General features: G+C 35.4%; 1 protein-coding gene across 1 annotated transcript; it reads right to left on the minus strand.

Moving 5' to 3' along the window:
• Positions 1–577: 577 nt before the first annotated feature.
• Positions 578–15,437, minus strand: LOC127661037 (ribonuclease T2-like). Its single transcript, XM_052151584.1, has 10 exons — positions 15,240–15,437; positions 15,018–15,111; positions 9,403–9,457; positions 9,254–9,303; positions 8,320–8,377; positions 8,145–8,209; positions 7,863–7,976; positions 6,754–6,799; positions 5,353–5,427; positions 578–3,408 (listed from the first exon to the last, which is right to left on the minus strand). The coding sequence occupies exons 2-10, from the start codon at positions 15,089–15,091 to the stop codon at positions 3,205–3,207; spliced, it is 741 nt and encodes a 246-aa protein (XP_052007544.1). The 5' UTR covers positions 15,092–15,111; positions 15,240–15,437; the 3' UTR covers positions 578–3,204.
• Positions 15,438–15,675: the final 238 nt, after the last annotated feature.

Below are 15,675 nucleotides of genomic sequence, written 5' to 3' on the forward strand. Positions count from 1 at the left end.
AATTATCTTGTGCTGATTGTTTCTTAAACGAAACTGCCTTGATTCATTTCAGTTTAAACTCACAACATATTCCACTCGTAGATTTCCTCTAATGGCTCATAGAAATAATATTCTGTAAACCATCATGTGTTAAAGTGAACTTGCTTTCCTGTTCCTCAGCACACATATTAAAAACACAATTACAATCTTTGCTAGTTGCAACAATAACTGTAAGGAAGAGCTTGTTGTCACACTTTTTACTGCATTTAATATTTATTGCCCAAGAAAAAAGATAAAGTCCATTTAACACATTTTGACCTGCTAGAGAGGCATGTTGTACCTCTATATGGGGTAAGTTGACACAATGGGAGACTACAGTTTATTGGCACTGTTTTGAGAAGTATCCCTCTTTTGAAATATTAATTACTGTCTAAAGTAAAAAAAGATAAAATACAAAAATAATAATCTTCCACAATATTTATTATGTTTTATAGGCCATATAATAGTTGTTCTGCAAAATATGAAACAAAACTTTTCATGAAACAGCAAAAATGCAAAAGGTAGACCATTGTTTTGGCCAGCAAAAATAGTTTTATTAATGAATAAAATTAAAACATAAAATCACGTGTAACAACTTGCCCCATGTAAATAAAAGGTAACACCACAAGGTTTAATTTGTTAAACTTCTTGTAATATGTTAACATTAGTAATGCATTACGTATTATATAATATAAAATATCAGTTCAAATGCAAACATTCTTGCTCTGACATATTCTTATTTTGAAAAGCTGCTTGCTCACACACACACACACACACCTACAGGTTTTTTATTGTAGCATGCCTATATACCGCAAGTTCAATATCTAAATATCATGAAATTCGTGCAGCCCAACTGACCACCACTAGAATTCTTCATTTGGTATGGCACAGTTCTCTTTGCAGATATACCAGCATCTTAAAATCATGCACCTCTAAAATTCATTCCCAGTAATGTCAAATAAAAGATTATAAACTAAGTAGAGATAAAAGTACAGCCACAAAATCCATATTCTCTCTCGCATCGTTATAACTCTCATAAAGTTTTCCTCAGGGATTTCCTTCTCACTCAGAGCGCTCATGCAGGTTGAGAGTGCTGCGTGCTGCCATACCAACCATGATACTTTCATCCATGTTTGCTCAGATTGCTACTAGAAATAGAGTTAAACTAACAGCTCTACTGCCAACCACAGTTGAGAGTCACCACAGATGGAGAAATCAAAATCTGCTACAAGTTTCCGAGTTGGGAGGACAAGTAAATTTGACGGAGGTGAGAAAGCTTTCTGTGTTGCATCAAATTAAGAGTTCCCCAAGAAATATACAAAATGAAAAACTTGAACGTGTGTGAAATACTCGTAGGATAACTCAAGATAGCACGTATGGCAGCATCACTCCACGATCTGAGTGGATTACTACAACACTACAGCTGAGGAATAGAGTTAAACTAAAAGTTGCAGCATTACTGTTCATCACTGCAACGGTCACAGGCAATCACACGCTCAGTCACCATCTCTCACTCATACACAAACACGTCCTTTTTTCTGAATTAGAAAAGTGTGGGTTTTTGAACTAGTAATGGAGGTTTAGGCGCATGTTCGAACTAGCTACGGCAGATACTGTGGCATAAGAAAGAAGTTCCGGACACAAGATAATTTATTTGGGACAGTCCTTAGTTTTCCCCTACTTATTTATTAACTTGTTCATTGAACCGTTTTATAAAAACAATATCATGCTCGCAATCATGCTGTATTGTCCATCTATCACCATGGCTATGATTAACTGCAGCACTCGGCCTGTCGTGTTGATAGCTGGACATAAAACACTCTTGCTTGTGTGATATTGCTTTAATATAAATACAGTTTACAAATAAATTATAATAATACTCTCTCTATATATACACAATGTGTACTTCCCTACATGTAGATGCATGTGAGAAAAGAGAAAAAAATTTTCAATAAAACATATGAATATTTTAATGATTTCAGACATTTATCACATACTATACTTCAGAAAGATATAAACATATGTGTCTTTATATAAAAAAAAAAATAAAAAAAAATCACCAGCAATAGATATGTAAATGCCAAATACAAAGATAAGGGATATATTTGACATGTTAAGTTCAGTTAGACTAATAATCAACTTTCATGCAGGTTAAAAACTAACACTGCCAAATCAATATCAAATGCCAAGACCTGACATAATCCAGATAAGTATCAGATATCTTTTTTAAAAACACTTGTTAAAAATACAGAAAGACAATGTATTTAACTGCACATTGTGTGCAAAATATTCACAGGCTGTGCAACCTGTCTCCTTGTAGGAAATTGGTGTTGCAGTGAAAAACTTGATAAAAACATCGCTGCCCTCAAGTGGCCTGAATGTGCACTTTGCAATAGCAGCCTATCATAGTCCCAAAACTCAAAACCTGCTACAAATTTTACACATAAACATTCCACATTAGAGTTTTAACAGTTTCTTTTAATGCTAAAAGTAATATAAAATGTATCAAATAAAATACATAGAAAACAGAACATAGCAAACTCTCGAGGGCATGTTTTGTCAAAAACGGTAAAAGCTGTAAAAAATAAAACCAATAAAATGTAATTATAAAGGAACTTCAAGTAGAAAGTTCAAGTAGATCTATAAAGAAAACCCTATCAAGAACATGTCCATGTAATATTTCACCCCAAAATCAAAAGGATGAATAAAGAAATCATATTTTGCATAAAGAAAATGACATTATTTTCATGACAACTAAGCAAATTTTCCTCTTAAGATAATTTATAGTGATGCAAAAAATTTATTTTTTTGTTCTCATCAACAAGAGTTACTGTAATGAAAATGCTATGAGAATCTCACTGCAAATCTTAATAAAATGTCAATGCACTGCTGTAATAATCTCTCTCTCTCACACACACACACACGTTAACAGTTTGGCAAGATACATAACTGTATAAAGCCGTAAATAAAAATGAATTTAGTAATTAAAACAATAATAAAAACAGCAGTCTGTGAATTAATTACCCTTTGATTTTCAGTAAATTTGCTCCAGCATGCAATTATTCAAACAACAAGAAAATTAAGCATGTAATTAATTTAAAGGATGCATCAAATAGTGTAATTAGGAAAAAATGATTCTGAGGTAAATTCTTGTCCTATCGCTCATTGACACAAGAGGTCTCGAGTTTACCACCTGTGTGATGTGCTCGGCACTGGAGGGTAATAAACTGGCATGGAGTGATCACACACGCTGAGGACTGACTGGCCACTCAAAGACCCAGACAGGATCTCATTGCTCCAGATCTCTTTAATCGACTTTTCACAGTCGATCAGCTGGAAATCCCGGTCAACACATATCTCAATTTGGCCCAAAGTCTGAAACTGGCCTCCCTGCAAAACACAGCATGATTATATTGTTTTCAGATGTTTACCAAAAATAACAGCAAGTCGTGCGTCATTGCGCAGCTAACCTAGTTTGGACTTTTGAAAGTACAGATTTGTTTTTCATTTTAATGACTCATGCTGATATCGTTATCTATGAGAGCTGGGTGGGTGATGGCCGATTTAATGCAAATAACTTCGAGCAGCTTTCTTCAAATTCAGGCACTTATATATCCAAGTGGTAGATTTTTATTCAAACAAACAGATTTCAAGTTTTTCATTTTGTTATATAAAAAGGTCAAATTAACTTTGAATGACTTTGAAACTTTTTGTCAGGCAGTCATCGTTTATTTTTGGTACTTTTAAAATCTCTTTTACTGTATGTATAAAATGTACAGTTTTAGCTTTGTCCCAGACTTTCAATTATCAATTATAAAAATATAAATTATGATAAACTATGATCATCTAAACAGTGTGAAACAAACACAAACCATTTGAATATTTATTGTGTGAAAATAAATGATAATCATTTATAATCCTTTGTTTTGGTAACACTTTACAATAAGGATACATTTTTTTTACATTAGATAAGAACATTAGTAAATATGAGATAACAATGAACAATACTTAAGCATTTATTAATCTTAGTTCATGTTCATTTCAAAATAGAGTAAAACATTTTTAAAATCAAAAGTACTATCTGTTATCAATAGTTAATGCACTATGAACTAACAATAAACTAACAATGAACAATTGTATTTATATGAAATAACATTAAGAAAGACTAATAAATGCTGTAAAAAATATTGTTCATTGTAAATTCATGATACCTATTACATTAACCAATGTTAACAAATGGAACTTTATTATTGTAGGGGTGTAACGGTTCACTCATCTCACCATTCACAGGTTTGGTTAATTTCATGATTCTTTTAACAAAGTAAGAATCAAGAAAAGTTCAGATTGAAAGCTTTTTTTATTTTATTATTATTACTTTATAAACATATACAAAGCACTTGGTTTCCTTTCAAATGTAGCTAAAAGTACTGTTCTTAAAAGTGCTAAATGATCCATCATAGACGTATGGGACAAAAACAGCCCAGACCAGGGCAATGGTGACACCAAACAAAACATTAGCTAATAATTCTACTTACTGAAAATACAGAATTTTGTTAGATACTGTGACAGGGCGGAGGGCAGGCCGGGTTGTGATTTTACACACCCCGGCCCCTTATAAGGCTAATCAAGCCTCCGAGATGATATTTTTCTAAAATAGTATTGTCTCAGTCTAAATATCTAAATATTATTTTCAAAAATGCATATTTAAGGGAAGTGCATACCTATCCAGTTAAATAATAATAATTTAGAATCATTTACAAGTACAACACCTGTAGCTGCTAGTGTGCAATCGTATTTTAGACCTCCTTGTGCATATGAAGTAATTTCCATTTGTATGTCCGTGATACATAGGTGTAGGATGTTGCGTGAATCGGATAGAACAGACACTAAATTAATAAAAATATTTTTTAAAAACAGTCCTCTCCACGATGCACATAGTCACATTTTTTTAACTACAAAGCATCGTACCACGATAAACCATTACACACCTATTGTAAAGTGTTATCAAATTGTTTTAACAAGACTTAACTTTCTAGAAGTAATTGAGATTTACACAAAATCTGAAACAATATACAGAATACTTCCTCAATATTCACAAAAATATTTGAAACAGCAATTCTGTATATCCATTATTTATACAATCCAGATGATAACAAAATGACTAATTAATGGCCGAATTATTGTCCATCACTAAATTCAGTACCATGGTATATACTGTGGTATACAGCATATGTGTGTACACACACACACACACACACACACACACACACACACACACACACACACACTATTACCATGTGATACTATCACTATACCATGTAACCACATTCATACCTTTTGTGGGTGGATGCACTGAATCTTTGGCTTGACTCCATAGAAGCTGGCAATGGCTGTCTCTATAACATCAAACTAAAACAAACATAAAATATGACACATTTAATCATCCCAATGTGGTTTATTGCAGTTAAGAAATAGAGAAGTTGGATGAATGCAACAGAAGAACACAAGTCAGACTCTGTCTGTTGAAACGCTGAAATTGCAACAAATGCAGGTTACTAAAAACCAGTGTATGCTTGGAAACAACGAAGCATACATTAACATTTTAAATTGAACATGATTGTGAGCTGTGGTTTAGGAAAATGCTTTGATGCCTCTTATTAGATGGACGAGGCTTTTGGGGAGAATAACCCAGATCATCATATGGTATCATTTGCGTAATCACATGTTGTTGTATCACTGACATGAACAAAAAAAACAACAAGCTGGACAATTACAATAAACACTGCCAAAAGCAAACTGAGCTTTTGAATTATTTAGAAAAAAGAATATCAATCACTGACAACACACGCTGCCTCTTTGGTCAAAGGTCATGATAAAAAATTGAAAACATCTACTTTCCATTCAACAGCAGAGAAACGAGAATTCCACACCTTATACTTCATCAGGCAAAACATAGTAACTATGCCACCACTGAAACTGAGGAAAATGGCTTCAAAGTTACATGGTTTAAGTGTGTATTTTGCAATTTTCACATTAAGTTTTCTCAGAATCGAAGCATAATTGAGCCAAATCCACTTGTTACAGGATGGATTCAAATTAGGGGTTGTTCAATTTTTTGTGTCCATCCAGACGGACGTCGTAGACCGCTGCACCATGTCCACCAATTTAGTTAACCTCTTCAACATGGGGGCATTTTAGGGTTGACGCCTGCAATTTTTCCCCCTCAAATTTGAAAGCTCATCATTTACATATACTGTGGACTGATTGCCCCCCCCCCCCATTGTTTCATCAAATATCTCGGCCTCTAAGTGGACTAGAAGCTCAATATTGGTGCAATTAAAAAGCTGGGATCCTCCCCTTTGTGACGATGTATTATTTTGTTATTTTATGTAAATGCAGAAGTGATGGTTATTTATGAAAAGTTCAGATACTAAGCTTTCAAATGATACCCCATATGCCTGACTTATGCATTCGTGACTTGGACATTTTAAAACTTTTTCGACACATAACGCTCCCTTTTGAATCTGTTGTTGTGTCCGCAGATTTCAAGTTAAATGCTGTGATCAAATTAGATCTTAAACATTTAAAAGCTCTTCTCGTGACCCGCATTCTGTTTTATGTGTTGCGTCTAGCTTTTTTAGCAAAAGAATGCGTTCAGATGCCTGATTTTTGTCATAACTCAAGTTTGAGTTTTACCTTTGGCAGTACAGTGGGGAAGACACAAGTTTTACTTACCGTGTAGTGCTCTTCAGAGGGCACAATTTTGTTGTTCCCTAAAACACTGAAAACACACAACACTCATGAGGAAATGTGAGATTGATATCAACTAGGGTTGGGTGGTAATATGACGTATGTCAACTGCTGGAGGTTTTGCTACTGTATACCATGGTAGACATAACTGCACAAATATAAGTGGGCATAACTCTTGGCCGTTTAATATATAAGCCATATTTACTGTAAACGTGATACAGAATTACTCATACCATGATATAGGGTTATTCCATGTAAAATCAACCTAATTTCAGAAACTTCCCCAGATTTTTGATTTTGTTAATACTTTTTCTGAAGATAAACAGATGAGCAAGAAAGTATTTTGTAGAGGGGTCAAAATGACCATTTTCATTAATGTTATTGGAGCAAAAATACTGGTAACAAAATAACCTCAGAAAAGCCCAATCATAGCTAAATAAATAAAAACACATTTTGGAGTGGCTATAATAATACAACACTTCTTTAACTATTTAATACAGAAGCATTAAATATATTTTTATCCTTTTATATTCTGGTTCTTAACAAACTTAAATTTTTGTATCTTAATTGCCATATATGGTTATATCCCAGAGATATGGTCTCTCAATGTGGCTCCATCTGTAATTGCTATATTTGACCAATTTTCAATGGCTGACAACAAAATGTGGGTAGCAAAGGTAATATCAAAATACAAATTTGGGTCACATGGTAAACTTAATGTGGAAAAGCAACACAAAGTGTTTTATTTATTTATTTTAATTTGGCACTGGCATATAATGAAACAAGGGGTGCTGAACTCAAGCTAACTCTAAGCTAACCCCGTCCCCTCTACAAAATAATGTATTTTGTAGTAAAGTTTGATCAATGGCATTTCATATTTTGGCTTGCATCATCAAAAACAAAACTGAGCCAGGAACCTCTAGCAAAGGAATGACCCTATAATATGTTGGCCATACAACCCAACCCTAAAGACAACAATGAATATATTATATTAAAAAATGTATTGTAAATACACTTTGTTGTACCTACTGTAGCAACTTTCTGACACAGCAAGACATGAAATCACGCTTTACCACAGAAAAACAAGAACTCACCTATTAAGGTCAAATTTGTGGTACAGCTCAAGGGCTTTGCTGAAGTATTTATGTTGACTGTTCAGTGACTCTGCTTTCGCAGCACAAGTTCCATGTTTCAGCCATTCATATTTCCTAAACAAATAAAGATCACTATTTGATTCAATAAGTAAAAACAATTGAAAGCAAGTTTACTTCAGCAAAGTCTTATTTGTAAAATCATTGTATTGATTCTGGGCACTATAATGGCAGAGATGGTGCTACGTAAATGTATGCAACTTTTGCAGAGTGAGCTAGACATACCAAAATTTTGGAGATGAAGGTTTGAGCAGATCTGGCCAGAACTTCTCCATTTCTGGCATTATATCCTGAAAACATACATTCACAACATGGTACTGTGCATATAGGTGAAACAAAAATATATTTGACATCTGCTATACTGTATATTTGACAAAGAAACACAAATTTAAGAAATCACCTTAATCAAACTGGCATTAAAATGCCAGGATGTGTTGCACATAATGCCAGTGTTGGGCCTGAAATAAATAAAATGATTTAACTTCAAATACTACTGCAACAAACAAATATATCAACATAATCACTGGCATGTCATCATCACTTGATGATTAAATTTAGGAATTCATGTTCATGAGATTTTGAGGTTCACATGACAAACTAGCCTAATTTATAGTGTGTGTATATATATATATATATATATATATATATATATATATATATTTATTTATTTATTATATAATATATACACACACAGTATATGCATATATATATATATATATATATATACACTCACTGAGCACTTTACTAGGAACACTATGGTTATAAAAAAGTTTAAGCTGTTGTATCCCATCCGATTCTCAAGGTTCAACGTATTGTACATTCTGATATTATATTCTTCTCACCACAATTGTACAGAGCGGTTATCTCTGTAGACTATGGAGTTACTGTAGACTTCGTCAGTTCAAACCAGTCTGGCCATTCTCTGTTGATCTATAGCATCAACAAAGAATTTCCATCCACAGAACTGCCCCTCACTGGATGTTTTTTGTTTTTGGCACCATTCAGAGTAAATTCTAGAGACTGTTGTGCATGAATATCCCAGGAGATCAGCAGTAACCGAAATACTCAAACCAGCCCATAAGGCACCAACAATCGCGCCACACTCCAAATCACTGAGATTAAATTTTTTCCCCTATTCTGATTGTTGATGTGAACATTAACTGAAGCTCCTAACCCGTATCTGGATGATTTTATGCACTGCACATCTGCCACACAATTGGCTGATTAGATAATCACATGAATAAGTAGGTGTACAGATGGTCCTAATAAAGTGGTTATGAGTGTATATTTGTATTTGAGTCTTTGACAAAAATTTGTCTTCTTGTTAAACCTACCATAATCCATGCAAAGTCCAATAGCTGATATTTGTTTTACAATGTTCCAACTACAAATAAAAAACAAAATACTTTATACTCCTGACAACAAATAGAGCAAACATAATGGCTATATAATAATGTAAATGAAAGTAAAGGCAATATAATACACTGCAAAATGCCTGTGGCCAGTGTTGGGTGATGATGAGACTCGTCCATTCTCCCCTAAAAAAGAAAAAGAAAAGCACAAAGTTAATTCCCAATGTAACATTTCTATGTGATAATTATAACGTGAGGAACATTTTGTACATTTATAGAGTGTGACTTCCCCCAAAACTGCCTCATGCTTACCCAGATAGCAGAAGATGTTATTTCAACATGGAATTTTGGTTGAAATGGTTGATTTATGGTTATGGTTGAAATGTGTTGGTGAATCAACCACTGAAGAATTGAAAGTTGAAAAAATGTTATTGAATCCACGTTGAATTATGGTTGAATTTAATGGTTGAATTGCAAACATTAGATCAATGTTTAATCAATGCTGTCAAAGTTAAACAGGCGGGACGCACGAGGAGTGGCGGTTACTGCTAGGTGAGACCATTAAGATGAGGGGGTTTATATATTTTTAATTATTATATTTTTAATTAAACACAATGCTTGGACGATTGATTGTGATGGTTTTTTAACATGTATCTTAGGTTATGTGTGTAACCTGTACAGAGAACAAATAAAAAACAAGTAAGAAACCAAAAACATATTTCTTTGGAACGGTCCATATCAGTTTCTAGCTGCTACCGTTAGACCTGCAGTTAGCCAGCGCCATTTCCAGTGACTGCTCATACCCACTCCTGCTTGTGGTAAGTTTTAACTGACTTATGTTTTAAAAAAATAAAAATAAACATGTTGTTTGTTTTGGCACTTTGTCGTTAAATGGAAACTTTATCACTCAATAAGGGAATGACCATGATTGATTTATGTGAATAGTGCTAGAGCTAGTTAGCTAGCAGGTAACGCTAGCTACAATTTAAACAGTTGCTGTAGTGACAACAAGTCAACGATATTGTTGCAAAAGTGCGAGCCGAGTGTGTCACTAGCGAGGAGGGGATCAGATCCGTAACGTTTCAAAGTTAACAGAAAACTTGTAAAATGAGGCGCGGGCGCGATCAAACTGTGTGTGTGTGTGTGTGTGTGTGTGTGAGAGAGAGAGTGAGGCGCGGGCGTGATTAAACTGTGTGTGTGTGTTTGTGTGTGAGTGAGAGAGAGAGAGAGAGAGAGGGCGCTGCGATCGAACAGTGGAAACATAAAAACATACTGTCATTTTGTGGACATCATACAGGGACATAAAACAATAAAACACAACATTGTGCTTTTGTCACACTCTAAACTCTTGTCAAACTGTAACCTACAACTGTCACCCAACCAAAAATCTAATCTGTTTGTTTTTAAGTTACATTCTACATTGATTAAAAAAGAAAATCAAATGTGTTTTTAATAGTAGTATTATTTTATACGGAAATCAATTAGTTATAATTCAGATGAGAATAAAGTTAGGGTTAATTAAAATGAAGGAAAACAAATATATTGATCTGAAATATAGCAAATTAATTTTAAATTAATTCAGGTACAATTACCAAACATATCTCAAGGTCTTTTTGTCTTTTTAATAATTTAATTAATAAACGAATTATATAAAACTATTGTCAGTGCACTACAAATAAACTGGTTATATGCCTTTATTAATAAAACTTATTTAAAAAATACAAGGCTTAACACATTTATAAAAATGCCTTCTGCATTTCTTCTGCAAAAAAAAAATATCGGCCGATATATCGGTTTATCGGATTTTAAAACCAACAAATATTTGTATCGGTATCGGCCTTCAAAATCCTTTATCGGTCGGGCTCTAATTTATACTAGTATCTGGTTATTATGATGATGATTATCATTAGCCGTAGTATTAGTATTATTAATAGTAGATATCTATCTATCTATCTATCTAATATTAATAATACTAATACTACAGCTAATGATAATCATCATCATAATAAGATACCCACAGAGAGAGGGTATGATGCCATACTTCCAGCAACACTTTTTGTACAGCCGTGGACACAGAATTCCACAATGAAATTGACATAGCATGACATAAAATGACGTCCTTTGGTAGCTGACAACACAATCTGCCCTCTCAAAGTTTTGTTGATGGTCCCAATATATAAATTAATATCTTTGTTTTGCAGGTGCCAGTATATCACCGTATGGGACCATGCACACCCCATTTCGTGCCCCACAAGGTGAAAATGGGCAGCTTTTGAAAGGCAAGTCTATTAGAAAATGTTGTGCTATGTAACCACAGAAGTATTTTTGCACATTTTTATCTCATGACAATTTGTTTTTACCCTTGTTTAAGACCTCGCCATCCAAAAGATGACAGGGATGCTTGCCGAAGTGCTAGTGGTGGTGAAGGAACTTTCACGAGATGTGCAGTTCATCATGGGGAAATGGCCGAGGGTAGAACCCCAGCTAGTGGACCAGCCACAAGCCGAGAGCCGCTCCCCGTCCAGCTGCCTATCACAAACGAGGAGGACTTTAATGAGGCCGAAGCCCTCTTAAAAACAGAGGCAGTCCGACAAAAGATGGTAATTTGTTTGATAAACTGAGCTGCATAATGAGACATTCTGCATATTAGGCGGGCCTTACCAGGTGCTGTTGGGCCTTACTGCGCACCCCACCCCTACCCCATAATCCAACAAAACCAATTGTTTTTGAAAGGTCTGACCATGCTGAACATTGATCAGAATGTTAAGTAAGGGATAATGTATAGAACGCCGGTCATTATCGAGATTCGCCTTGTGAATCAAGTAGAAAGACTTTACATTTTGGTCTCTACTATTTAGGGAAATCCAATATACCACTCAAAACTTACATTTTCTGAAAGCTTATGTCCTCTAGATGTTATTAAACATGCATAGACAGATGTTACACCTTCCCCTAGCTCATGGAGAGTCATGTTCCTGTAATGGATTTCCCAACATTTCTACATTTTCAACATTTTAACATTTCACTGTTTTTTATCCATGTTCCGCATGGTCGGACCTTTAACACCAGTGTTCCAATTGAGTTACATCAACAGGCAAACTGGAATTGTACTTAAATCCATTTTTCCTCACATCTCAATAGATTGTCCGCTTGGCCATGGTGGGAGGCACCAGCTCGACCTGCATGATCAGGAGGATGCTGGCAGCAGCCTTAACAAACGGCCTGGCCTGTAAATTTAGTTGGGCAGGGAAAGCGTACAAACACAGTGAGGCCAAGCTGCCATTTAGGGAAACTTGCCTGCAAGACTGCATGTTTGGTGAGTTTAACTTAATATTCCTTGTGCTGTTTTCAGCTGGCAACAAGTTATTTCAACCCAACTGATGCAATGAGTATCTTATCATTCCTAAAACAACCATTTTGGATTCATGTCTTTCAGTTGCTTCTCGGCAGTGTGACAGGAAGCTCACACAGCAGGCCTTCAGTGACATCGTGAAGAACTGGCTACGTTACGCTCCTTGGCGTGCAGGAGGCTTAAAGAAAAATTAGATGTAAGTGAATTTGATATTCCTAATATTACTAAATAGCTGTTGCATAAGTTGCTCTGCAAAATGTTTCATCGTGAGTGCTGACATGTTGTCTCTGCTTCTCTCCCACAGTGTCCTCTTCAGATGTGCTATGGCCCTGCACACATACAAGCCCACTCACACACATAGCATCACCCCCTTGTTCTTCATGTTTTGTTTGTTGCATTAAAAAAAAAGAAAAAAAATCTTAAAAAATCTAATAAATGTTTTTATCCATATAACTAAATGAATCCAAAATGTGTCTGTTGTTATTATACGGTTAGTCCTATTGTTGGTGGCAGTCTTAGGCCTACTGCTAAATAGAGTGTATTTTCAATGGAGGTTGATGTTGATTGTTCTGCAAGATACAATGCCCATCACTCATTTTAATATATATATATATATATATATATATATATATATATATATATTAATGCATATAAATTAATTTTATACCTTTTAGATAATGGTTGAACCAATATTGATTCAGTAACATTATTTCAACATAAAATCAACATAAAATCAACTTAAATTGATTTGTAGATTCTCATTAGATGATGGTTGATTCACCATTGATTAAGTAACATTATTTCAACATAAAATCAACTGAAATTTAAATGTAGATTCTCATTTAGATGATGGTTGAATCACCATTGATTAAATGTCAGTATGGTTGAAAATCTGATGTTGATTCAACACAAAAGTAGAGGGGACACTTTCAACATCGGATCAATGTTAGGCTTCAACGTAGTTTCAACATTTCTGCCAAACCATATTTCAACGTTGATTCAACTGAATTTTGCTATGTGGGTATGTTTTCATAAGTTTTCACACTATCAAGTTTAATAATTAAACTTCCATGCAACTTCAAACAAACTATTTGGTTTAATTACAACATGATCTGGCACTTAAAAATGTCACAGTTGCAATGTTGTAATTGTCTACAATACATCCAGTAGATGCTTTTGTGAACACTGTGTCTACTGAGTAAATGTTTTATAATATTTACCCTTTCTAATATCTTGTTTTCACTGTAATATAAATTTTGCATGTTGTTCCAGTCGTTTCAGTTTTCATTGCAACATGCAGTGTGTGGTATGCTGTACCGCGTATTGTATGTACATTGTTGAGTAATACACCCCATTTCCCCACACATGATCAATAAACTCCATGTATCTGCATAGCTGATGCATGACACGTCCATGAAGTTATATATATTTTTTAATTCACATGAAGACTTAGTTACAATTTATAAGAACGTATAAGTGATAGTGTACATTTTAAGTGATGTGCCAGGACATCGTCTTTTAGGTATTATACCATATTAATCACCTTTTGCCTTCACTATTTGATTTTAAAAGGTTTTGAGGTGTGACAAGTGAATTTTTAAAAGTACAAATATTCCATTTAAAGGTGCGTACACACTGCCAGCGACATCGCGCGCGACAGCGACTCAATACCATTCATTTTCAATGCGAGCACAGCGACTTCCGGCGACACGAGCTGTCGCGACCGTTGGCGCTAGATGTGGGCGTGTCCAGCGACGCGACAAAGTTGAGAAAAGTTCAACTTTGGAGCGACTAACGGAAGCGACAGCCAATAGGAGAGAAGACGGGAGAGCTCACGTGATCCTTTCTCTCTCTCTCTCAGCTCCTGCAGTAACGGAAAGGTGGATGAAAGGCTAATTCTTGCTGTTAGCAATTTTCCAGTGCTCTATATGTCTCTTCCCACGTACAAGGACATTTTTAAGAAAAATACTGCGTGGAAAGGTGTATCTGAGATCGCGGGGATTTTATGGACCCAGACAGACCGGCGTTTGCGTTTTCGCCGCAGATAAAACAGATATGGCAAACAGCACGCCTTGTTTCTCATTCATCTTTAATATAAAGCATTTTATGTACTGATTCCATTTATATTTAGTCTTTTCCCTCCAAAATGTTTGTTTTTAGTGGCAAGTAAAGAGATTCGCTGTCAACAGCAATGGAGTGGCATCCGTGAATGTCATTTATAAACGTTACTAGGCGACCAGTAGTGGTAACACCCACTAGCGACTTCACCGCCAGCCACTGGCGACCTGCAGCGATAAAGTCGCTGGCAGTGTGTACGCACCTTAATCCCTCATCCCTCAGTATTTGATATCAACTACCCAAGTATGTATGTGTCAATCTATCTCAATAACATACCGAGGATGTGCAAACACTGATGACAAGTGGAAAAATCCAGCACAAAATAAGACAGCAACTGCAATAGATCTCATCCTTCCAGGTGGAGACAATCCTTCCATTTGATCGACAAAAACAAAAGGCGAATTTATTAGGTCAGCGTTGACACACAGGCAACAAAGGGCATAAAAGAGCAGCTCAAAAAGTGAGTAAGACGCAAGAGCAACATAATATGACAGTTACCTGTTCCTGTTGTTCTTCCACTGATCTGTTGCTCGACGCTTTTCCGTTTTTATGTTCGACTTTTAACGTATTTTTGCTGTCTGAGCGTAAGAAGGGCTGCAGTTACAATCCTTGCGAAAACACTGTGTAGTTGAGTCACTTCAGGAGTCTATCAAAACCACTTCCCTTCCTGACACTGCGGCTGCACATTGTGGTTGTTTGTGTTACATGGCTGCGCATGCGCCGTAAAGTCATGTGACAAGCGGCAATTTCTGAGTCACGTGAAGGTGAATAACAGAACAAACACTGCACGCACCTCATGTGACACGTATTCTCTTGCTAGCTGAAGTGTCCATGCACTCACTCGCTCGCACGCACGCACACACACACACACACACACACACACTAAATGAATTACTCTAATTACATTTATTTTTAATTAAAAAAAATAAAGTAA

Source organism: Xyrauchen texanus, chromosome 20 (assembly GCF_025860055.1).
Source record: "Xyrauchen texanus isolate HMW12.3.18 chromosome 20, RBS_HiC_50CHRs, whole genome shotgun sequence".
NCBI lineage: Eukaryota > Metazoa > Chordata > Actinopteri > Cypriniformes > Catostomidae > Xyrauchen > Xyrauchen texanus.